The sequence below is a fragment of the Phymastichus coffea genome, unplaced genomic scaffold (assembly GCF_024137745.1).
Source record: "Phymastichus coffea isolate CEN01 unplaced genomic scaffold, Cenicafe_Pcof_1.1 PCOF00036, whole genome shotgun sequence".
Classification (NCBI taxonomy): Eukaryota; Metazoa; Arthropoda; class Insecta; order Hymenoptera; family Eulophidae; genus Phymastichus; species Phymastichus coffea.
In genome coordinates this window covers 2,451,953-2,476,601 of record NW_026706847.1, presented here as the reverse complement: position 1 = coordinate 2,476,601, position 24,649 = coordinate 2,451,953, and the positions used below count along the sequence as shown (strand labels likewise).

At 46.2% G+C, this 24,649-nt stretch overlaps 1 protein-coding gene across 3 annotated transcripts in view; it reads right to left on the bottom strand.

The window, feature by feature from the left end:
• The window catches only part of LOC131663608 (protein still life, isoform SIF type 1), a 66,120-nt gene that overhangs the window by 20,334 nt on the left and 21,137 nt on the right, over positions 1-24,649 (bottom strand). The window contains exons 5-13 of one of the 3 annotated variants that reach the window (XM_058934090.1): positions 24,359-24,388; positions 23,610-23,895; positions 22,591-22,847; positions 21,171-21,759; positions 19,075-19,425; positions 18,684-18,740; positions 18,367-18,547; positions 17,096-17,323; positions 12,670-12,799 (exon numbers count right to left, since the gene is read on the bottom strand). In XM_058934090.1, the coding sequence (XP_058790073.1) occupies positions 12,670-12,799; positions 17,096-17,323; positions 18,367-18,547; positions 18,684-18,740; positions 19,075-19,425; positions 21,171-21,759; positions 22,591-22,847; positions 23,610-23,895; positions 24,359-24,388 (2,109 nt within the window). Of the gene's footprint in view, positions 1-12,669; positions 12,800-17,095; positions 17,324-18,366; positions 18,548-18,683; positions 18,741-19,074; positions 19,765-21,170; positions 21,760-22,590; positions 22,848-23,609; positions 23,896-24,358; positions 24,389-24,649 lie in introns of all 3 variants that reach the window. The other 2 variants (XM_058934091.1, XM_058934089.1) reach the window with 2 other exon arrangements.

The window sequence follows — 24,649 nt, the reverse complement described above, 5'->3', positions numbered from 1 at the left end:
ACCACCTCGCTCAATGACTAAAACCACGGATAACTCTATTTATATTTGTCGAAAGACGTCCTAAATGTGTTTCCAATCGTCTGACCGTAGCTCTCTCTCTCTCTCTCTCTCTCTCTCTCTCTCTACGTATATGTAGCGTACCGACCACCTCCCACCTCCCCCTCACGAGGCCGTACGAATATGCGTTCATGTTAACACCAGTAACATTATATCGTCGTCGTATTCAATTACGATAATGGTCCATCATTTTACCAGCTGATTTATGTGCTATGGTCAAAGGGTGCTCGCCCTAGGTCGAATGGGCTGCTGGCAGTTTGAAATTCCCGTGATTGTATCGAAAATGGTTTTCTAATTGAATCTCAATGAAATGACGAAAGAGGATGGTACAACCTTCATACATCTGGAAAAGGAGAATAGTCGAATGAAGCTATGATATTCGGCGCTTGAGAGGCCGTCGCGAAGTTTAAAATCGTTAAATCGCATGAATATTCAGCTTTCGTCGTAAAGCACAAGTCGGCGTGTGCGCGATTCTCGAACTTCATTGGCATCTAACGGACGCAAAAATCTGTCCGCGACATCGTTGCGCTCTTCCATTGATCAGCCGCGAAAGTGTTTATTCACCGGCTGGCCCACGGATTACTACACACACCGTTGCCGAGTGTATAAACAATCTCGAGAAGTATTGGGCGATTGATCACGATGAAAAGTCGTCCGTGGCGTATGCGAGGGATGCCGTATAATGCGGGCAGAGGTGCGATAACAGTGGGATAAAGTGGCAACGGAGACAGAGAAATCGGAGAAGGGTGGAGAGTATAAAAGAACTGGCGGCGTGAGAGCAATAAATACCATCCAGGCAGGCGTCAACGCGTCAAAATCGTCACTCTCGTCAATGCCAGCTTGGTTATCCCTACTTACGACCCTCCTAAGAAAGTCGGCATTGCAGACGTCCGCGGTGATGTGCGGGTGATAATGGCAGTAGCAGCCCTCCTTCAGCAGCTTCATGTTGCCCTTGGCGCTGCCGTTGATCTTGAGCATATTAGCGCCGGTGGACGCCGCGCTCCTGCGCCTCCTCTTGCTCGCGGGCGCCTTCTTGGCAGCGCCGCCGCTGGCGCCGCCGCCGCCGCCGCAGCTGCTGGCACCAGCAGCGCCCGGTCGTCGATCGGCGCTCGGCGCGCTCGCGGCGGTGTCGACCTCGGCTTTCTTGCCCAGCTTGTAGCCGAGACCGTCGATGTAGCGCTGGGCCCAGTTGCTCAGCGCCCCGTTGACGATCCTCAGCAGTCGTATGTAGTAGCCCTCGCTGTTGCCTTGGCTTATCTTATCCTCGACGCTGCGACTGTTGAACCAGTACAGCTTGCGCGTCTCGTTCACGCATATGACGCTGACCACGTGCTTCTTGCACAGGCAGAAATACTTTTTGCAGTTTTTCTTGTGCAGCGTGCGTAGGTCTTGGTAGCTGCCCACCGGGCTCAGCAGGTCCAGATAGCTCTTGCTGCGTGGACGCTGTTGGCGCTGCTTGCGGCTACTGCTCGCTTGCTGCGGCGGCGACCTACTCGACGACGGCCTTCCTTCCTCGGACCATTCGGCATCTACCATACTACGCGACGACTTCTTCTTGGGCAATCCTTTTATTACTCTTTTCGTTTAGCCTTTACTTTGTCTCTCAGCTGGAGATCCTCGCGCGGGGCTCATTTCCGCTTCCGGCGCATGCCACCTCTGCTGCCTCTTATTGTCTATGTTCCCGCGCTTTATCCTTCTTCTTTTTTTCTTTTTCTTTTTCGAAGCAGCTTCGGACCACGTACGCTCGTTATAACTATTGCGCAAGACGCCGGGGGAGCAGGAAGCTGGCTTATTTATCTGGCAATCGGTCGATCGATTTTTGTCCTGCTGGAGCAGCGGCGAGTGTCTCTCGTCGAGTCGCGCGAGCACACGTACGCGCGCGCACACTCTGTTTGCACGTCGAGCTGTGTGCATCAATGCCCGAGCTGCAGCGCCGTGATTACACTCTGCACTGCACACGTGTCAACATAGGCACACACGCGTCACTCGCACACCTCGTCGACGCACGCAGAGACAGAGAGAGAGACTCGGCGGATTTTTATGCGCGCGATTATCTTATCACGACGAGTCGGCCGATTTTAGACTACGTGGCTTCGTGTTGGAAAAACAGAAATTCCTTGCTGCGTCGCAATTCCGCGGGTGCGCGATCAAATCCTGGGGTCTCGCTCGCGCGCGTATCCCAACGAGACGGAGTGGCCCGCTGCAGGCGAACATCATCGGCTCGCGGCGCACGCACGTCCTCCGCCACCGCCTCCGCTCTCGTCGACTCTCCTGCCTCCTCCTGCGCGTCGTCCTCGCCGAGCGTACAAAAATAACCTAGCAAAGTCCATGTCGGCCGTGCTACCTGGCGCGCGAGCAGCATCAGCTGGGCACTCGAGTGGGAGCTCTATCGCAGGAGGAGCGTCGTCGCAGAGGAAGGGCAGCGCCAGCTCGACGGGGGCAGCGCGTCGCTGGCGGGGAGCAGCGCTGGCTGCTGGCCAGGCGAGAGAGACGTCATGTTGGACGACTCCGGCGGCGGCAGCCAGCCAGCCAGCCAGGCAGGCAGGCAGGCAGGCAGGCAGGCAGGCGGGCAGCGGTTCGCGGAGGCTCGGCTGTCCTCGTTAAAGCTGCACGGCGCGCGAGCTTGCGCGGCGCTGGCGCCGCACCGATTGCTTCGTCGCACGCACTGCACACCCAAGGCTCGCGGCCGCTCGACTGACGCGGCGCTCTGCCGGAACAGGGTCTCTCCGCGTATATACTCGCTGCTGCTCGCACTCCACGCGCCGTCGCCGCCGTCGCTGCTGCCGCCGCCGACGCCGCCGCCGCCGCTGCCGAGAGGAATCAATACCTCTCTCTCTCTGCAGCAGTGGAACGGAGAGCGGAGGGGCGGCTACTGCTGCGCTGCTACGAGGCTGCGAGCTCTCTTCGCCCCGCGCTTGCACGCGCCGAAAAGCCCCGAGCGTGTTGCCTTACGCGTATCCGCAGCCGTGTGTTTGCGTGCGCGAATGGTCGCCTAAAAATATATGGAGCGACTGGACGAGACAGAGGAGGGGGGAGCAGAGGGTCGCGACCACAAAGGTGCATGAATGAACACACCTGGGTCTACGCACGCGGGTGCATCGCTGCTAATGTACGCTTGATTAGCGCGTGTGCGTCTGATGCTTTTGAGCCCGATATGGACGAATTTAATTGCCAAGCAGGCGCGCGAAGAGGAGTTCATGTACGTGCGGCTAGAGCGTAAAGCGACAAGTAGGTCAATTCATGAACGACATACGTTTTTGGAAATTAAATTGGCTTTAAATTTAGGCGACGACACAATGGCTGACTTATTTTTATCTTATTTTTTTTTTTTTTTGGAGACGGGGTGGCTGAGGATGGAAGAGACAGTTTAAGGGTTGGTCGCGGTAAGTTTACTGAAAAAGACATCACGACGCAAGTGTTGTATGCGCTTGATAGAAAAGGCATCCTTTTCGGTACGGCACACCCAGGCAGATTTTCTCGAGCGAGCAAGTGGTTTTGAATTGAATGTATTCTTCTTACTCTCTTCTTTTGGTTAAAGAGGAGGAGGAGGAGGAGGAGGAGGGGGAACGGAGGAGACAGCTTATCCCTTTGCGATCGTTTAATGACGCAGCATAAGCGTTCCGTCAGAATCCCATAAGGACATATTATTAGGTTGAAACCAACGTACATTTCACCGCGCGATCCCATAGCAAAAGCAAGGCGAGTTATATACGGCGACACATTTCCTGCTTAGCCGAATAACGTGTGTGCCAGCGCATATTTCATCGGTGAAGATCGAACTGCAGCGCACAAAAAAGGAGAAAGGAGAGTCGAGGCATAAACCAGCGGGCGTAGTTCGACAATAAGTACCCGCAAGAGATTGCGAAAGAGAGAGAGAGAGAGAGAGAGAGAGAGAGAGAGAGAGAGAAATGGGGGAGAGGGGAGGGTGCACACACGGCTGGGCTGTTTGTGCTGAGCTGCTACTTCCGGCTCAGCCACTCGGAAATGCTCTCTCCCACTCTCACCCTTTGAAAAATGCTAGCGCCGGTTTTACGACTGTTGGATCTTACGACGAGAGATGCTAAAGAGCTTAATTCCAAACGCGCGACGATAAACGCAGCTCGACGACATTTGTCACTTTACGGCTCCTCGGTCGCGCGCGTCTTCGACTTTTTTTTCGGGCGCGCCGGGCGTGCAAATTGAGAGGGACTCTCTCATCGGGAGCTAGATCCTCGCTTGTTACTCGGCGATGCATTACCGGGCTCGTTTCATCGGGAGAGAGCGCGCGCGGGGAAGCGTAATTAAGACGACGAAAAGAAGCTCGCGGGAGCGGTCACGTGAGCTCGAGCGGTCGGTGGAATTTCCACGGAGTGCAATGCCAAATGGAATTGCGCGCACAAGCAATTTCGCGATCTCCTTGCGCCGTTCGGATTACAGTAGTAGATAGAGGCTTTCTCCTTGGAAACCTTAAATAACGATTGCGTCCGAATTCTAAGCAGGTTTAATACGCGATAAACCGTATAACTCTGCAAGCTGTTGAAGAGAGAGAGAAAGAGAGAGAGAGAGAGGGGGCAACTACGGCTACGTATTCAACAATACATTTTCTTGTATTCTCTCTACAAAGAAATTTTTTAAATGGCTCGCTCTCTTGCGTCCGTGTATGCCACTCGCCCAGCGAGCAATTAATCTGAAGTGGAACAAAGTAACATTGACAAAACAAAAAAAAAGGGTTAATTTCAAAGTATAAAGTAATCTTTTGTCCTCGTTTTCTACGCCTCTAGTAACGTACAATTCACATACATACACAGTCGAGCTAACGTAACAATTGCAAGCGAGCGAGCAGCGATGCGATCCGTCCTCAGGAGGCATCGCGAAAAAGTGACACGTACCCACGCAGGAGCAAGCCCATGGCCGCGAGCACTTATGTACCGTCTAATCGGCGAGATTCGCAGTCTGGCAGACTGACGCGAGGCTGATTCCCTCGCCGACGTGTAGCCATTAGGGAGGGCGAGGGCGTGGGGGGAGTGCTAAAAGGGTCGCCACGCACACTCGGCGAAAGGGGCGCGCGAGCGCAGTGCGCATGCACCTGTTGGTGCGCGACGACAACGACGACCGACAACCAGGCGCAGAAAGGGACCTTTCTTCGGCCTCGCGTCGCCGTTCTGCGCGACAATTCGCGCTGCGCGCGTACGCGGCGATGACGCGCGGGGGGGGGGGCAGCAACTGCGGAGCCCTTTGTGCTGGCAAGCTTTCTCTGTGCAAACGTGCGCGCGCGCTTTGATTCCTCTTCCCGGCGCAGTCGTCAACGCTCCTCCCCGTACTACCCTCGTATTTTTATTTACCGCCAGCAGCTCTCTCGCGCATTATTCGCCACGACGACCCGTAATATCTCCCGGCGCGCCCTGCAGAAGCGTTTATTAATAGTTCGGAAATTGATGCCCGTGCGTAATTGAATGCCGACGCCATTGTCGTCGACTGGCACTCCGGCCAGAAGAATAATACTCGACGCACGTCTCCAGCGCGTCCTTCCGATACATTGCGATTGATCCGCCATTGTTTGAGAGTCGCGCGCGCGCTCAGTGGAGCTGACAAGCGGACGGCGACTACACACAATTTGCACAAGGACGCCGGTCGACAGTCGAGTATAAACTTTCGCGACGACAACGGGACAGTTGAACCGGAAAAAGGCTTTGAGTTTGAAAAGTGAGGAAGGCGAAAGAAGTTATAGTCAAGTGGCTTCTCGACGATATCCAGAAACAAATGAGCCTTTTTCTGCCTTTCGATAAGAACCGTTCATTTTTTTTCTTTTCTCTCTCTTTTTTTTGGCCGATCCCGTCTAGATTTTCAAATCGGGAAATAAGTTTCGCGTCGTTTTTCATCTTGGCAGCTTTTGCGACTCCCCACTCGCCTTTTCCCTCTCTGTCCGCCTTGACTTTCTATGCTGTGTGTGCGCGAGCGCGTGCTATCTCTCAGCTCCAATCTGTCAGGCCATTGTTAGAGAAATGCATGTCGCGTTCTCTCTCTCTCTCTCTCTCTCTCTCTCGCTTTGCTGCTGGGCGATACGCGAGGAATCTGATAACATCGGCGAAAATATTTACTCCAGTGCTTTTATTGAAAAAGGAAAGAGAGCGCGGACAGATAGAGAAAAATAACTCAGCGCGTTGAGCAAATGTAATCGAAGAAAATTGCGCTCTCTAATTTCGCCCACTAAATATATATCTCTCTGATACGTTTGACCGATCGTTGGCTTGTTTCCCGTGTATGTGAGTACCCTAATGTACAAAACTTTGTGCGAGCGACGCTCACAAGCTCTCTCTTCGTTTTCAATCGCGTTTCTTTCGATCGATCAGTTCTCTCAAGGCTTTTCTTTTTTTCATATATATTTCCGAGACGAAGCTATTTTTCTATGGGACTACGTTTTATAGAGACTCCCACACCCCGCACTGTCAATTTTTCAACCGGATTCCAAATGCCGACTATAATAAATATCTTAGCCATAATGTAACTTTCCCGTGAGCTGACAATTCCGAACTTTCGGACGATTGACGTACTTCCGTATGTTTATTTTGGAAATGGATAAACGCCAAAGACCTTTATCAAATGGTTTTTCGTCTACGAAAGGCGAACACAAGAACTTTTTCTCGGCAAAAGAAAGCGGCGTCGATTCAATTCGAACAGTATTCAATATTTTTGAACGACGCTTATTATACAGCGCATACGACTAAACAAACGTTTTTCAAGTCTTGTAATGTTTACTTAAAGAGTGCGACTTTCTCTCTATTTCAAAGCTCATCGTTGCATAACTCACCAATGTTTATTTAAAACGTGAAACGCCGGTCAGAAAGAATGAATATTTATCTCTTCAAATCGTTGCACAAACACGTAGTTACGCTATTAAAAAAAATGCCCGAGACTTAGGAATCTAACGCCCATCCAACAAACAAACAAAAAAAAATGACGTAAGTTCAAAACGATCGCAGCGCGTAAACATCGGCATTGTGTATTCGATCAATAGCGTGCACGGGCGAATAATCAAGAGCTTTCGAAGCCTCTTTTTGCAGTTTTAATCGCGATGAAGCAGTCGCAGCCGTAGCGTCTAATAGCGAACGTCGAAACCTTGTAAACAGGCAAACTTGGCGTAGTTAATCAGATTGGCTCGCGCGCGCACTCGCGGGAGAGGTTTTTCGCTCATCAGTCTCTTTCTGTTTCACTCTGCCATGCAATTTTTTCTTCGCCTCGGCTACGGCTTATTTGTACGTACCTAACTATTTAGCTTCATTCGGCGTCCCTTTTCTTACTTTAATTTTCTCGCGCGCTTTCTCTCTCTCTCTCTCTCTCTCTCTCTCTCTCTCTCTCTCTCTCTCTCTCTCTCTCTCCTCACTTCTTTCACTTCGCTCGCGCGTTCAAAAATTTATTTTCCATTCACTTTTCGTCGTCGTCGTTGTCGTCGTCGGCAATTTTCTCGTCAGAATTACGTCTTTTTTTCGCGTGCGCTCGACAATAAAAGAAAGAGAGCGAGAGATTTAGCTCTCAAGGTTGAAAAAATAAATCACCAATGATAACAAGGCAGCGGGGAGGGGTAGTGTACTCAGCCTCTATTTGCATTAAGTAGAACAAAACGAGTATAGTCAGGCGCCATCGTTCGCGCGCGCGAGCAACATTCAACCTCCATCGCACTTAACGCGGTTATTTACTCTCTGGTCGATGAACGTTTCTTTTGCGTATATCCAGTCACCTGAGAGCCGATTGAAATTCACGCGCGAGTACAACTTTTAGTTCGCCTCCCCCCGTCAAGAAACGCGTCACCGCTGCGACGACAATCGACTTTTGGCGGGAGGGCAACGAATCTCAGGAAAAAAGAAAACCAACCGCAACGTCGACGGCCACGCGCGCGCACTCGTTTCCACTTTCGCAGCGAGCGAGTTACCTTCTCCATTTGGCATCCGTTGCGCGCGCATAGACACGCATACACACGCGAGTACAGTACAGCAGCCGATCCGTTGCGCGAAAATCGAAGGGAGGCGAGACGAGATAGGCTGCTCGACGGCGCGAAGGCAAATCCATTGGCACGCCGGGTTACTGGGTTATCGACGTTCGTTACGTGTCATCTCCCGGACTTTTCTCTCTCCGTCTCCTCCTCCTCCCGGCCGACCGAGGCCTCCTTCGCTGCTGCGCCACGGCGTGTCGGCAGCTTTTCCGCGGAATTACTGCAATCCATTTCGTTATCGCTTCTCCCTCCGCCTCCCTCATTCTTTCGTTTCGCTTCACGTTTTCTTCTGCGAATCGAGCATCGAGCCAAGTCTTTTACTTGTCTCTCCGCGCTGCTGCTTCACTTTAATCAAGACATTTATTCGACGCAAATAACCGACGCGCGCGTTTACGCAACGATTATTCTTCGGATACGTATAGAATACTCGCTGCGCGTTCAAGCGTCAGGATGCGTTTCCAAACCATCACCCTCGCTATTCGCTTTGCTTGAAAATACTTTAGCCTTTTGATTGCCTTTCTCGCTTCACGTCGAATTGATTGTGAAAGCGTATGTCTATAAATAATCACAAATAACGAATACCTAAATTTCTCTCAGCTATTACTGCAGTTGTCACCTAAAGCATTTCTTTCGGAATGGAAAATTTTGTAATGGGAAATACATAAAAAAAGAAATGTAATGCACTGAACATCAACTGTAAGTGCTACGTTAAAAGAGCGTAGTTTACCATTTTTCTCGCGCACTTCACATTTATGTGTTAAAACTATCGAGATGAAAATATAGTATGAAAACCCCAGGTAGATAGCAAACAGAAAAACTTGTATGTAAAGGTGGTTAATTGCAGCGTGACGTTGTGCTTGCAACTAATTGTACGTTAACTCTTCTATTTTTCTTTCGGATGAGCGATTTTAACGTCAACATTGATCTTCGTGGATGCAACTTTGCTTACATCAGAGTGTACGCACAAAACATTATCTCATACATAAGGTCTCTTCAGATTGTTTTTCATAACAGCAAAGTAAAACTTTTCAGGTAATCCACTGTAACTTGTTATACGTCTATATTGCTATTGTCTTACGCGAGGAAAATTAAAACTGTCTAGTATCGTGTACTTTCGGACGTTGCCTTAAACTCTCATTTTTCAGCGTTACACCGCGTAAGGAAATTGCTAGGTGTAAGCGAGCACGCTGGCTAAATGTTCAAGCGTTGAGACACCACATGTCACTCACATCCACGCGGAAATAGCGTGTCGTAAAAGCGTTCTAAACAAGTTGTTACGAGGTGTTGAAAACATCAAATAAAGTGCCTGCTATATTATTCGCTCACCCCGCAATACCGGTGGTACTTGGCAGCACTGAATAATTCATCTGAGAGATAAAAGGCAATAAAAACTGACTATATACAAAAGAAGAACATTGTCAGAATTAAAATAATCCTACAATCAATTTTACGTCTCATGGCAGACGGTTGTTCATTCTTGAAAATAGGGGAAATACGAAATTCTTCTAACTATTTTACTTTCTTAGCTAATTAATTAGTATTTTCATAATTGGTATTTGATTATCGTTGCGTAGTATGCTATGAATTTGTATGAATTGTTAGTGTAAGATGTATTAAGCATTACATGAAAATGATTACCGATGAGGAATTGATTGAGTTGTGATGACGTATGTGAATTCCATGCGTACTTCTGTTGGGTCGTCCAGGGTATCGGCGAAACGTCAAGCTTAAGTTGTATCTTTGCCAAAAAAATATTATTCTGACACAGACGCACTTGTTCTCTCACTGCTCGGTATAAAAACACTGAATAAGCTGTTAACGTTGGCAATAAGCGCAATATACCTCAGGTATTACATTCCCCGCGTATTTGATTGGAAAAAGCATACGTAGAGGTACAATTCCGTGCGTGTACAACAGGAAAAGAGAAGAAAGAGAGAAAGAGAGAAGCAAGGGCTTCATCGTGTCCACGACTTGCTTTGGCTTCGCAATGTTCAGGCGTACCATCACTGACAATTCTCTGTTTATTTCTCATTTTGTTTCTCGCGTCATATACAGAAACAGCTTCGTTTTTCACCCCCTTTCCCCGGCAATCCCAACGACGGACGGCAAGTTAATGGGATTTTTATCTGCGCGAGTCGCTCCTCCTTGCTCGTACTTGCTCCCTTGCTCTCTCGACGTATATAACGCGCACACGCGGATTTCACTGGGCTTTATTTTTCTTTCCTCTTTTCGATCTATCCAACCTGCCACCTGCTCTTGCAGCTTTTATACGGCGGAGATGAGTCAATCTGCCACCTATCTCTCCTCTCTCTCTCTCTCTCTCTCGCTCTCTCTCCCTCTACTCGGCCCCTTCGCCGATGAATTCAATAATTTAATTTACGATGCATCGAAAGATTTTCATTTCGTCTGCGCGCGCCCGCACCCCCGTCGGCTTTCATTTGGGATCGTGAAAAATTACTCTTCGCGTTTTCTAGCTCTGCTACGTTTTCTTCACGAGCGTCTCGAGGGTGAATAAAAATTTTTATTTTCTTTTTTTCGAAAGCAGCCGTTTAAAAATGAGAATATGGCTGGCATCAAAATGTTCTCACTTCCCTCAAGAGCTTTTCTAGAGCGAAGAGAAGCTTGCAAAAGTAAGCCGAGTAGACGCGAGAGAAAAACTGTGCGTGTTTTAAGGAAAGAAAAAAAAAGAAAAAAAAATCAATAATCCAGCGAGTTTAATTTCCGCGCGCGCACAATGATACAGTGGAGCGCGGTATTCGTGTGAAACGAACAGGCAGCTTCGCGACGGCATTAAATATTTATCCGCCGCGCGCTCTTCGCGAAAATCTCTGCCGCGATAAAAGGTCGCTCGGTTGCGCGCACATAATCCGGCCAAAAAGAAAAGCGGCGCGGGCCTGTTCGCCGGGGGAGGCTCTTAATCCGTCCGGCTGTGTGCAAATGGATATATGCGAGGGATGGAGAAGGTAAGGAAAAAAAAAAAAAAGGGGCGCAAGCCGCTTAAAAGTAATGTACACCTTTGCTCGCTGCGCGAGCTTTTCCCTCCCCTCCCTCCCTTCGCCGTCGTATTTTTCTGGTCGTCTTGGGAAAAGAAAATTCACGCGTTTACGTGTCCAATTCGACGCGGAAACAATTACGCGGCGTCGATTCTTTTCTGATGAATAAAAAAGGGATCAGGTAGGATGACTTTTCTCCCTCTCTCTCTCTCTCTCTCTCTTTCTCTCTCTCACTCTCTCTCTCTCTCTTAGGATACGCTCTTTTTCCATTTTTTTGACACGCGCCTGCTATAGATATTTTTTATTTGCCTCTTCTTTTTTCCGACGACTGAAAAAAGTTGATTTTTATTCTGCGGCAGCCCTCGAAATGACGACGCAATTTCACATGTTTGCGCCATACGGAGTAGGTCAACTTTGGTTAAAGTACTTGCGGTTTAGTCAACGCTCATTTGTATGAAGTATACATTCCGTCTATTGTAATATTCAATATTTGTACAAAATGTCGAACTTTTCATTATCGAATCATTAGATGTGAATGCTACATGATATATATATATATAACCAATTTTAGGACACACGAAAAGTTAGATGACAGGAAATGGACGGAGAGGCTTCGTTCGATCAAATTTGACGCTTGGAATCGCAGCTCAAATTGGTCAGAAGTGAAACCGTGTTTCAATTTTCAATTGCACTACCTTACGTAATAGTGATCTGAGTAGAAAAAAAGTTCGAAACACTGACTTTTACTGGCTAAAAATATGGAATATCGATGTTTGAATAAGTTATAGCCTACACAATTTCATCTGAAATTCAGCATACTTTGCATTCTTATCATCGGCATTCCTCCCTTAAATTCTCTTCATTTTTGGAGGTATAATTAACTAAGTTCTTCAATATTTTGATTTATAATAAACGTACGATCTGCATTTCATGATAATATTAAAAATACAAAAACATATTGCATTGATTACATGTACAGTGATAACATCGACATAATAAATTATTTTCCTAGTATAGATCTGATAAGCACGAACATTTTATGATTTTTGTTATAACAGCAGAAACACGCGAGATCCAGGATTACTAAAAACTGTGTCAATTTTAAATAGTAAACATTTAAAAAAAAAGGCAGATATCCGGCTGAAAAGTTTATGGCGCATAAAAGTGTGACTTTAAAAAGAAAACGCTGCAACAATGTGGGCCTACAGTACGCCCCGCGTCAATTTTCAAATAACCGTGTCAGCTGGCTGAATTGATTGATATTTTACAGGTATTTCATCCCTGCGCGACGCGAAATTTCAAAGCGCATAAAATCTCGGTGGCGCACGAGTGAAAAATTTAATTAGCAGAGCAATCAGACTCTAATTTCTTATTAGTGTGAAACACGTGCAATTAGGCCGAATTTTATCTGGCTTAGGGTAATTAAAATCCATTCGATCATTGGGCTTTAAGGTCGCGCAGAAGTTTAAAAAATATGATAGATGCGAATCGCGCTGATAACGATAAGTAGTGCCTTTCGATGATCCGCTCGCGTATCGAAAGGAGTTGGCCGTCGATGAACCACGGTACCGTAGCAACGCGCTCGAAGCCCCGTGCTCAGTTTCTCTTCGTGCCGTATGAGCCTTCTACATAACTTTAGCATGCGAGACTTACCTCGGAGGACGTCAAATAGCAGAGTCTCGAGTCGGTGCTTTCGAGGGACGCTTGCTGGACGATTCCATATCTGCTCTCGCGGTCCGACATGTAATCCGATCTCACGCTGTCTTGGCGATCGAATGTGCCCCTGTTGACGGCGTGCCAGAAACAAAAACCAATTCATCCAATTACATTTTGCTCGCTTGTGGTCGCTGTGCGCGCGTATGCTTGTTTCGCCGAATCGCTCGGGGAATCAACTTCCCGCGCAGCGACTCGTTTATTTATTTATTTATTTTTTGTTATCGCCGCGTTGTTACATTTTGATGCAGCAGCTTTTGACGGCTGCTTTATTTCAGCGGCTAGTTTTAGTTTTATGGCCGTTTATACCCCGCCACTTTCTCTCTCTCTCTCTCTCTCTCTCTCTCTCGCCCGCTGCACTCCCTCGCGCGAGTGCAGTGCACCCGAAAATTGGCTTTTCGGAAACAGGCACTTTAGCCTTTTATTAATTGCTCATTGTTTAATAGTTGCCCCTTTTTTTATTCTTCGTCGCAAAATGTCATTATACGTCTACTCTAATTCTGTGGAAAGTCAGTTAAAGCTCTCGAGCTTGAGCGGTAAAATACTTCGCGTAAATAACTTTCGAAAATTCATCTCTGTCAGAATTAACTTTTCTATGCCGCACATTGCACACAAAATAAAAAAAAAGAATAAAAAAACGAAGAGAATATTAAACTTCCTTTCGCATTTCAAAAATGAAAGAAACTCCTTTTTTTTTTCTTCTCCTTTGAACAAGTTTCGTTCTAGAAACTGCTCGATACTTCGCGCGTGACCTCGAATCTATTTACTATATATAGTCTATATGCCCTTCGGACATACGGCATTCAATTTATTCTGTGAAAGCGCACACGCATACAAGAGCGGATATAAAAATATCGACACTGCTTCTTCGTCACGACAAAAATAACAATTTTCAAGAGAAAGAGAGGCAGCGAGAAAACCTTTGTACCTACTTCAAATCAGTCAGTCCATTTCCGCAATTTGATGTTCATTCGCCATCGCGCGCGCGTCCTTCAAATGCTCAATTTGGGTCAGCGAAATGGTGTGACTTGCGCACAAGTTGAGCGGGAAACAGAGAAATTATTACGTTGACACGTCGAACGAGCGTCAACGTAATAACAATAAAGAGAACAGAAAAGAGGACGGTTTATAAAAATTTACAGCGAGTAAACTTTTCGCTAAGTTAAGGATATTATCATTAGCGACCAAGGTATATTGATAAAAGAGGAGGCTACACGGGTAATAATAGTTACATAGCCTTCGTCTCGTCGAGTTCTAGTCGCTAGATACAAAGCCTTCAGCTCGTCAAATCAGATTTTTCTCAAGATCCGTCCGTGTGATTTGCTTCCTCAGGCAAACTCAATTACGTACTCGCCAATTGGAAGTCTTTTCCTCCGCGACGCGCGACCTTCTTTTTATCTTTCTGCAAAACGACGAGAATGCAAAACAAAAGCGCCAAAGATTGATCGATTATATTGCGACCGTTATGCGAAAGTTGCTTGTCTCGTTCGATAGTAAATAACGTTCGAACTTTGCTTTCTTCTTGGGAAGACTCGATCATGATCACGTGGCAAAGGATACGAGGTACGTATATAAATTATCGAAATGATAATGCTGCTAGGAATTGGTTCGATCGTATGAAAGTGAGCGTCAATTCCGTTTGGTCGAAATATCATCGACTTGCAATGTGAATTTCTCTTCTCGTAAACTTGAGTTCCAAAAAAAATCGATAATACGCATCAACACTTTTTTTAATTTCCGACTAGAATAATTAACAAGTTTTTGAATATACTTGGTTCTGGCGAGTTTCGATTTATTATTTCGCAAGTGCCTTGCGAGCTTCGAATATTTGCTGGAAGCTGTATCCAAAGTTGGGAATTAACAAATCACTGGCGAAAAACCTGATTGAATACAAAGGGACTCGCGTAGTCGACCCAAATCAAGTGGTATCGTATACACTATCTAGTATTGGCCTATTTCTATTAGAAGAATCAACCATCTTCTTGACTCTGCATCCATGGCACCTGTGTACGCGCGCGCGTGTGTGTGTGTGTGTGTGTGTGTTGGCAGAAAAAAGAAATAAATAATAACAGACGAAAAACGGTGAAAGTATATACCGAGAAAAAGTTCTTTATAACAAATGATAAAGGTTATTTATGTTTAGTTTAATTAAGAATTAATAAATAGATAAGATACATAGTACATACGCCTTACTCCAAAAAATTTTGGGATCAATGTGACCTTCGACAATAATTCGAACCAAATATAACATTTTAATTTATTGTTAGGGACTCATAAAAATGGCTTTGTATATATAGTAAAACTTACCGAGCTAATCATCTATATTATGTCGATAATAATAATTACCATGGGTTGTAGTAAATTTTACTATGTTAAATCGTAAAATGTCCAATATTTAAATTATACTACGTTAAATAGCAACTTTTACTACAATTAGAGTATATTCTAGAATCAATACGTCGTAGTAATTTTTACTAGGGATTACGGAAAATTATATAGTATCGATTCTCTCAGTGTAAATTTGGAGCACAATCGCTATATAGACAATGAAAACAATGCAGTTGTCGTCACATCCTGAAGGAGAAAGAGAGAGAGAGAGAGAGAGAGAGAGAGAGAGAGAGAGAGAGAGAGAGAGAGTGGCTTAGGCGAAACTTTTATCCCGCGTATGGATTATTTATGCTCACATATGCTTGTCGACGTTTGGCTAAGGAAATCATATATTGTACCTCGAGACAAAATTTGAATAAGGAGGATTATTGGAAGGGTTTGCGCGCGGTCGATGTCGCAATGGTTCAATTATCTTTAAAATGTAATTGTTCGATCGGGACCTCGAGAAATAGAATTACACGCAAGGCTTTGTTGTCGTTGAATTTGCGAAAGCTTATTTGGATGAATCGACGTGTTTTGATTGTTGATAAGGATTTTAACTGTAATTGCGTGGCTTGCATGTAAATCCGCTTAAAAAAAATTTCAATTTCAAGTTGTCAATCGATTGTGCGCGAGTTGTGAGAATTGGCGAATATAAGTCGAATCAACATTGAGCCGTGAACGGTGCGCGCTGGAAGAAAAAAAGGCGAATCCGATGAGTAGAGAATATCGAGGAAAAAGCAGCGGCAGAACACAATCGGAAAGCCACACCACTGGAAATTCGGCCAATAATCGAAGAAGAGAAATCGATTAATCACTCGAGGCCGGCGCAATGCCAGTCAGACGTGAAACACACGCGAGAGCTGCAACGAGAGTGGCTTCTTGCTCGCAGAGGGCCAAAGGAAAAACAAGCCGCACACGAGCGAGGGGAAAAAAGCATCGGATGAAGAAGAGACGAGAAGCTCGATGACGCGTGCAAAAGGCAGCTAATGCCAGCTTTATTGACTCTCCGATTCCTTCCTCTGCTCAATGCGCTTTGTCTTTCTCTCCGTTCTCTTCGTCGACCAGAACTGAGCGAATGCCGCTAATGGCTTTTTCACCTAATTATTATTGCCTGTGTAATTTTCATTGAGGCGAACGAGAGCGTTGCTCAATTACGGACGCCAATTGCCAATTGCCGGTGGTGTTTTAATGGGAAAGCTTTCAGCGACTTGAAAATCCTTGGATACCGAATTTCCTCTTTTGAAAACATACGCAAAGAAGAGACCGATGGAACGTTATCACGCGATTCCTGCATTACCAGCTCTGATTTTACCCCAGCTAAGGACGGGGTAAGCTCCAAGTTCTTATCGTCGATGAATAAGTTATACGTCGCGCCGGAACTTGGCGCTCGTATAATTAGTATTTTTTGTCGTCGACCACTCTTCAGCGATAACTTTCGTCGCGCGGTCAAGCTTTCGCGAGTTAGGGCTGCAAGAAACAACAGCGAAAGCAAACCAATTAAGTATTCATAATTATGATCCCCTTGGTTTGGAAGATTTAGCCTCGCGCGAGAACGCTCGACGCTAAGCTCAAAGGAGCGCCGCAATTCTCAACGCGTTGACGCGGAAAATGCAATGAGCGTCATTAGCTACATTTTTCCGCTCACAAAGAACTTCCTTGTCAGCGTGAAAAAGCCTTTTTAGAGATGCCGTTCCCCTTGTTCGCCAATTGCATTTTCTCGTTTGCCATCTTCGAGGGCTTGCCACCAATTTATCAAGCTGAGGTGTCCGTACGAAAGGAAGTATACGTGTACGCGCGCGCGAGTAAATTTCCTTTTTGTACCATTTGGTTACTTCGGTCGAGTATTCGGCGTTTGATCGCGTTGGAATTACTCGCTCCTTGGAAATTAAGGAGAATCTACCTATATTTCGTACTTTGTACTCGTCTGCTTTGCTTGTTGTAAATTGGGAGATAAGTAAAGTGCTGGCGCTCAAATCATTGACTCGCCAAAGCTTACCGGTGATCGAAGGAGTCAGTCCTGTTGGACTTGTAGCCGCTATCGTTGAGACTGCCCTCGTGACGTAGCGAGGGCAGCGAGTCCCAGGGCGAGTCGCGCTTGTGCATGCCGCTATAGCCGGGCACCGAACTCGATGCCGCTGAGCCGAATGTCGAGCTGCCCGATTGCCAGCCGTCGGAGTGACGGAACCATTGTGCTCGCGCCGACTCGCCGATGCAGCTTGCGCATCTGGGACAAACGAAAATGTGTATGTTCCTTCTTCGAGACGCCGTGCGCGAGGTTGCAGTTTGACGCGTGCTCGGCAAAGCAAGCCCGCTTCAAATCTCGTCTCGCGCGCGTCGTATCGCAAGATCAAGTTATAGATACACGCGCGACAAAGCGATTTGAGCCTCGCGTGGCTTCTTCGGCCTCTAACTCACTTGTCTCGGCCCAAAACCTTCACACGAAGCTCAAATCACTTTCTTGCACTCGGCATCGATATTTGCTATTCTAATTTTGATAATTATTTTACTTTACGCTGGTGAGCTACGTCGTTTGAACCAAGTATTGTATAGCGCTTTTTGGGCTTTCTTTCGCGTTGACAAGTTTAAGCTTCATACGGGGATCTTTTATCTACAGTAACGCAGAGATTGTGAAAGTTTCCATTTTATTTGGAAACGCAAAGAACAAAATAAGTATTTTCTCGTTTAAATTTACGACTGCGGTTGATTAATCGAGTTACAACAAGAATTCTTTTGCGTATGATTGACATAATTTGTCTTGTTAACCTTCACAATCATAATAATCGATAAACTGAATGATTGAACGATTTGACAATTGGAATATTCGCAGGAGCGTTAGAACCTGTGCGATTAATTGTTTCAAATCAATGACAAAAACGAAAGCTATGCCTTTGCATTACTAAATTAACGTAAGCAGAATGAATCATCTTTCCATAAGAAATTTAACTGTAAACATCAACATTTCAAATCCTATTTACAAATGATGGCTTACTTTTGTCAATTTTAATGCTAAAAAAATCACAATATTATAAACACAACGTTAATTTTTACACTAGTGGGTCTTCCATTTAATGAATTTGAAAGGTTCGGAAAGACAGCTCTGCATAACAATATTTTCTTTACAAGTGACATCCGGATAATTAATGATTGATTTGTCGACCGATGATTTGCACTTATTTTAAAATTATGTTAAATCTGAACTTTTCGTAAGAAGTTTTCAATGGTAACTTTGTACGACAATAGTTGGAATGTTGTTCGCTTTGTTAATACCTCGAATTGTAATTGTAATCGCTCAGGTAGCCCCGATCACGATCAAGCTCGCGATCTCTTCTCTCGCGCATTAGGTCGTTCCGATCACTGTAGTAGCCGTCTCTGCTGTCTTTGCTGTTCTGTCTTTCGTTGATGTAACGGTAAGATTGCGGTAAAGTCGACGATTTGCTGGCATTGGATCCTGAGAAAATATGAAATGCTGTGACACACGTCGCAATAATCATGCCAATCTAAGCCACGATTATCTAAGTCGATCAAGTCTACAATAGAAGCAATGAGAGTTATGATACGTGCAAGTGATAAAATGTTTTACTAACGTCGTCTCGATGCATGAGGTGTGCGCTGAGGATTTAGAGGTATATTTTCAGCGAATTCTGCAAAGCAAAAGATATTTAATAAAGCGTGAAAGTTTTAAAATACGACAAAGTTTAAAATACGAAATCTATCATCGTCCGTTGTAAACTAAGTCGCTGTGAGCCTGGCGCATCGTTCATTATTATCAGATCCTAAATCTGACGATATTACAATGACTACACGAGAATTGCAAGTGTCGTGAAGTGGAAATGCACAATGAAGCTTCGCTTTCGAAACTTGTCAGGGGAAGAAAGAACCAACGAGCTGCCGACGATTGCCTCGGCTTGCGAGGGGAATCGGAAGGCAACGAAGCAAACGACAGCCGAATGAGCCGGAGAGTACAATTGGACTCACCGAGATTCTCCATGCTCTGCGAGAGGAGCGCCTCGAAAGTGTGCAAACTGTAGCTCTCGGCGTCCATGCCCTTGGCCAGGGTGTTCCTGAGGTGCATCTCGTACTCGAGCAGCAGCCGACTGGTGGGGCTGCCGGGAGTGGAGACCGAGTGCGGGCCAGCCGCTTGCTGCTGCTGCTGCTGAGACGGGTGGGGCTGGTGCGCGGGATAGGACTGCGGCTGGCCGTTGCACCTGCGAGTCTGGCAATGAGGCTGCGGCTGCTCCATGTCGGAGTTGCCGTTGGAGGAGCTGGGCGTGGTGGCGTAGCACTGGTTGTCGAAGATGACGTTGTCCGAGGGCGGCGACATGTCACCTGCAGTGCAACGATCGCGTTCCAAGTCTAAGTACATGCGTGCTCGTCCACTAGCGGGCGTCACATAAGACGCGCAGTTTGCAGCGGCGGCAGGCACGTGCAGGCGCGTATCTGAGTAGGTGGTGCTTGTGCGAGTAGGAGGATTGGTGGTCGTGCTTGGCGCTGAGGTGGAGGCTGAGGCATGGGGAGCCGCGCGGCTGCTGGCAGCCTGCTGCGACCTCTGCTCTCCTGCAAGCTGGTGCTTACTCTTCGCCGACGCCGACGCCGACGCCGCATCGGCTAATCCGCCTCGACTCGACTTTTTCCCCGACGAGGCTTTGCCGCTCGCTTGCACGTGAGCTAGGTGCGCAGGCACGGGGATATACCAGACACTTGGTGCATTAGGAATTTCGATTGGTGCCGCGCGCATACGCTCGCCCCGCGCGACCGACTCGCAACGGGTGCTTACTGCGATCGCTATTGATGCGGTATTTCGCAGCCTTTAAACATCAGAGACGACAATCTCAACTGTGAATTCTCGAATATTTTCCGGCCAAACGACAGCCGTCTCGTTTCGATGCAACTCATCGATTATACGCTTGCTCGTTAGTATTCAATGGTATTCAAACACCGAATGCGCATAAGCAACGCACCGAGCAATTCACAGCTGATATTATATATCGACAAGCATTGAAAGGCATCTGGATATATCTTTGCACACGGCAGTAACAGTTGCTTGTTGTTCATCACAAGTATCCAAAATCAGACATTTGGAAGGATAATAATGACGTTTGGCATTATAAACACTCTTACAATCTTGCGAAATCTTCAACGGTAAGTTTATGTACTCGTATGTATTTTTAAAACTTGAAATTTTTAATTTTTCGTGGCGCAAGTGCTGCAGGCAGATTATTTAGATATGTTTTACGACTGAAAGTAAATGTTATCTTTGACAAGCTAGTAAATGTATAAAATTTATAAACGTCAATTGGTCAGTATCAAACAACTGTTATGAAATATCACCAATATCAATAACGTTTCAAATAATTATGAGCAATCCCTTTCACAATAGTTTATTTTTCACTTTACTCTTATTCAATATATACGATTATTTTGTTGTCATGTAATTCAAGCAGCTATATTTTTATGTGCCGATCGTTAGAATTTCATGTGTTTCTTTGCCATTTCATCTAAAATTCTACGCACCTATCGAATGTATATCTTCTAATTTCATTCGTGATTTGCTTAGCGACCGTTATTCAACACTAAATACATCGTACTAAAATGCTAAATTTTGGTAAAGTAAAGCAAAGCCGTTCGCAAACGTATTTTCTTTTTTTTACACTGATAAGATGTAACTTTACGAAAAAGACTCGACTTGATTTCTTATAACCGATTGTAACCGGTCACGTATGCGAATGAACAATACGATCTCAATGAATGACATTAAGAATTTTGTCGAGGTTTGGTCTATCTATGCCTCTATCCGAAGTTCGTCTATCTGATCCGCCGCAAAATTAAATCTATTTGTTTCATACGTTCACGATAATTTGACAGATAGAATCGCCTTATCTTGGTCTTTCAAAGTGGCCTTAGCGTATGACGAAAACCGTCGTCGTCGCCGCGACAATAGTCGTGCAGTAATCGAAAGCGTGGCCGGCAGATACAAGCAGCTCTCTGATCAGTGTAACAAAGAAAACACTTTGCCGCGCACTTGGCGTAAGCAAGAATGGGCGTGCGCGAATAACCGGGCACGCGATAGGTACATGTAATACCAGAATACTGTCGGTCCATCTCGTGGACGCTCCTGGAGCTTTGGAACTTGTTGTTGTAGGGCTGCCTGTAGGCAACGGCGTGCACGTAATTGTCGTTTTCCGCCTCGGACATGACGTATCGCTGATTGTTGTTGTTCGGGTGATAGTGATAGCCGTGGTGGCCGTTATGCCGCTTGCGAGTCATCTCGGGCGAGGTTACAGGACTGTCGATACTCGATACGGGCTTGAGCATGCGTTTGAGGGTGTGCTGATCGAGGCCCATTTGCTGTTGGTGCACGTTCACTTGGCGATGGGCTTGATTCTCTATGCGCATGTCGTCAGTGCTCTTGCTCTTGCTACGGCGCTGGCCGTGATTGTTGTTCATGATGTTGAACATGTGGTGCTGCATATCCAGCTCTGTGTAGTCCGCTGATTTGGTGTGGTGAAGACCGTCTTTGCGGTGGTGGTACCTGCTCGCTAGGCTACCACCGGCTTGGGTGCCTTCGGACTTCAAGTCGCCAGGGCCGTTTTGATGCATCGAACTCTCTTGTTTGGGTTTTTTCGGCGATGGTCCTGTGGCTTTGTCCTCTGGCATCTCGATCTGCAGGAAACATACACTTCAGTACATGGATTTTCGCATTACAGTCTGCTCTCGTACTTGGCTTCACTTTACGAGAAATCTACAGAAATTTACTTCACATATTTATGGAAACTAATAATAAAGTAAAGCCTCGAAATATTATATCACTGCACTGATATGATCATATCGTTTGTATTTTCAGTATTTTCTTGTTGAATTGATAGAATAATATTTGTTATTAGTTTGAAACGAAAGCTGCAGATAAATATACGTGCATTAATAAAGTATTTCATACTAAAGTTAACTGCTACATGAATTTAAAGTTCATTATACAATGTTCACCAAAAATCAATAATACATCCTCTATTTACTTTACATAAATAACAATCAATTTCTAAATATTGTCAGCGGTTTTGATAAATGAACCGTATTGTCAATGCCTTTATAACGATTTATTGATACGTATGATAACCCATTTATTACTGAAAACAAAATTGGAATTGATTATAATTTAATGGTTTTGCATTACCATCGCTATTTTAAAGAGCACTCTCCTCTAGTTGTAATTTGCAAGTGTATTTTATCTCTACGTTGCCATCTTCAAGAGAATCTGTTGTTATCTCGAAAATAAATAAACAAAGATCAAGGCAGTAAAAAAATGGGTTACAACGAACTAATTTATGAGTTTGTCAGCTGTGTCTATCTCAATGTAAATAATTTGAGACTGGCTCGACCGAGTGCCCACGACGAAATAATGATCTCCAAGTACTTTGAAGGCTTATTGAGCAGTACAACGGCGGAAATAACAGTAGTAGAGGTCGAGGAACGACAATGTCGATGACGAGGACACACCTGCGAGCCAACGTTCGCCGTACCAATACCCACGTTGGCGGTTTTAGGATTCGTTTGGCACGTCTCGTTCTGCTGTTGCGTGTCCTTTCGCTTGATCGAGTCGCCGCTTTTGAGAATTTTTGGACCAGGCGTCGCGCCGCCCGGCTGATTGTTCACGTCGTCGTAGAGCGAGGCACTCGACGTTGCCGTCGCTATCTTCTCGCGTCCGGTCATCTCTGCGTCTGCCGATCGTGATGTGCTTCGTGGTAGCGTCGAGGCTGCAATTACCAGTACATACTTTAGCTTCTTATCGTCGACGTTAACGTTACTATAATCTACGACGGCATCGTATTTTTGCCAGCTTGTATATTCCGCTAGCCGCACACCACAGCGACGTCGACCAAAATAAAAAGCAGTGCAAATAAGTTTTCAGTAAGGCATCGCGTTACTTTTAAGAATCAAGCCACCCCAGCAAAGCTATTTCAAACTATATTTGCATCTTTGGAATGTACTTTTTGAAATGTCGGCAGTAGTTTTCCAATGTCGAAAATCGAAACTGTCTTCAACTTTGTCAATAAAAATCTGCCGAGAAGCAGCAGGAAAAAGAGCTGTCGTCCACTAGATCCACTGAAATGAGAAATTGACCAACCGCGGCGCAGCCGCCCACGAAACATACGTACGCGCGCGCGAGAGCAGCAGCAGCGCATACGCCCTGGCTGCGGAGTAAAAGAAGAGGAAGAAGGGGAGGGAGAAAGGCAGAAGCCGTTCGATTCCTCGGGATAAGCAGAGAGACAGCGGGGAAAGGAGAGTGCATGCAAAGCTGGCGAGCGAGTAAAAGGCGAAAAGACCGCATCTCGGCTCTCCGCGGTGTCGGTCGCCAGAGCGCGGCCCCCGCAGCCAGCACACGGCCGATTTATTATTCCATTTGGGCTTGGCAAACGGCGGCCGGGGGGCCGGGCGGACGGGCGCGCGCGCGCGGGAGGGGGAGGGATGGCGGCCGGCTGCTCGCTGGGCAATCGATAGTAGCCGGCGCTGCGTACCGCAAGTGTTGGTCCTGAATCTTGGATCCTGGCGCAGTCGGTTGAACTGCTCGGGCGTCATGCAGGTGCACTGGGGCTCGCGGCCCGCCCCGCGGCTCGGCGACGCTGGCGTCGACAGCGGCTTCCGGCGGGTCTTCGCCTTGGCGCTGCCACCCCCTTGGGAGTGCGACGCCGCCGCCGCTGCCGCCGCCGCTGCTGCCGCCAACTGCTGCTGCTGTTTGCTCAGCGGATCCAGACGCAGCGAGTACGACGACGAGGCCTTGCGTGACATCTTGAACGACGGCGACTGCCGGGACAGACAAGACGTTCGCGTTAGCGCTATTTTGTTTGGCACTTATTGTCAGGAGGATCTCTCGCAATACATTTTTTTCTCTGTCGGTTCGAGATCGCTTTCGCGTTCTCGCTCCCTTCGCTACAAGCTGCAAACTCAAACATCTAGTTACAGAAGCTTGAGGCAGGATTTTGGCACGTGTCTTATCAGAAAATGCACGTGTTCGCTATCCAAAATCATCCTCGAAGGAGAGGAAATGAGAGAGACATTTTAGCAAGCACAATATGATGTATGAGTTTTTGAAATGCCAAAGATCGTCAGAGGGATCTTCCAGTTTGACATTAATCATCGGTCTTACTAATGATCATAGAAATAGAGATAGATAGAAATAATGGCTTAACGAGAGAAGTAGCTTGACGCTTTTTTCAAGCACCATGTGCAGTTTATACGATAAACTAAGCTATCTGAAGTATAGTACCTGACTCGTGTTCCGGTAACGGGCCGCAGACTATATGCAAATATACATATCAATTAATTTTTTATTAATTGTTGGCGAAAGATTTGTTTTGTGATTTTCTTATATTTGGAATTTAATTTATTGTGAGTGGTCTGATTGTGTTGCGGTGTTTGTATCAGAAAGGATAATTGAACATGAAATAATATTCAACTTTTCTCATAGTAGTCTATTTACAGGTCTTCGGTATCGTACTGTTGGCAGCGCGATTTATAGATGAAACAAAATGTTCAACAAATGCAAAGTAACGTTCAC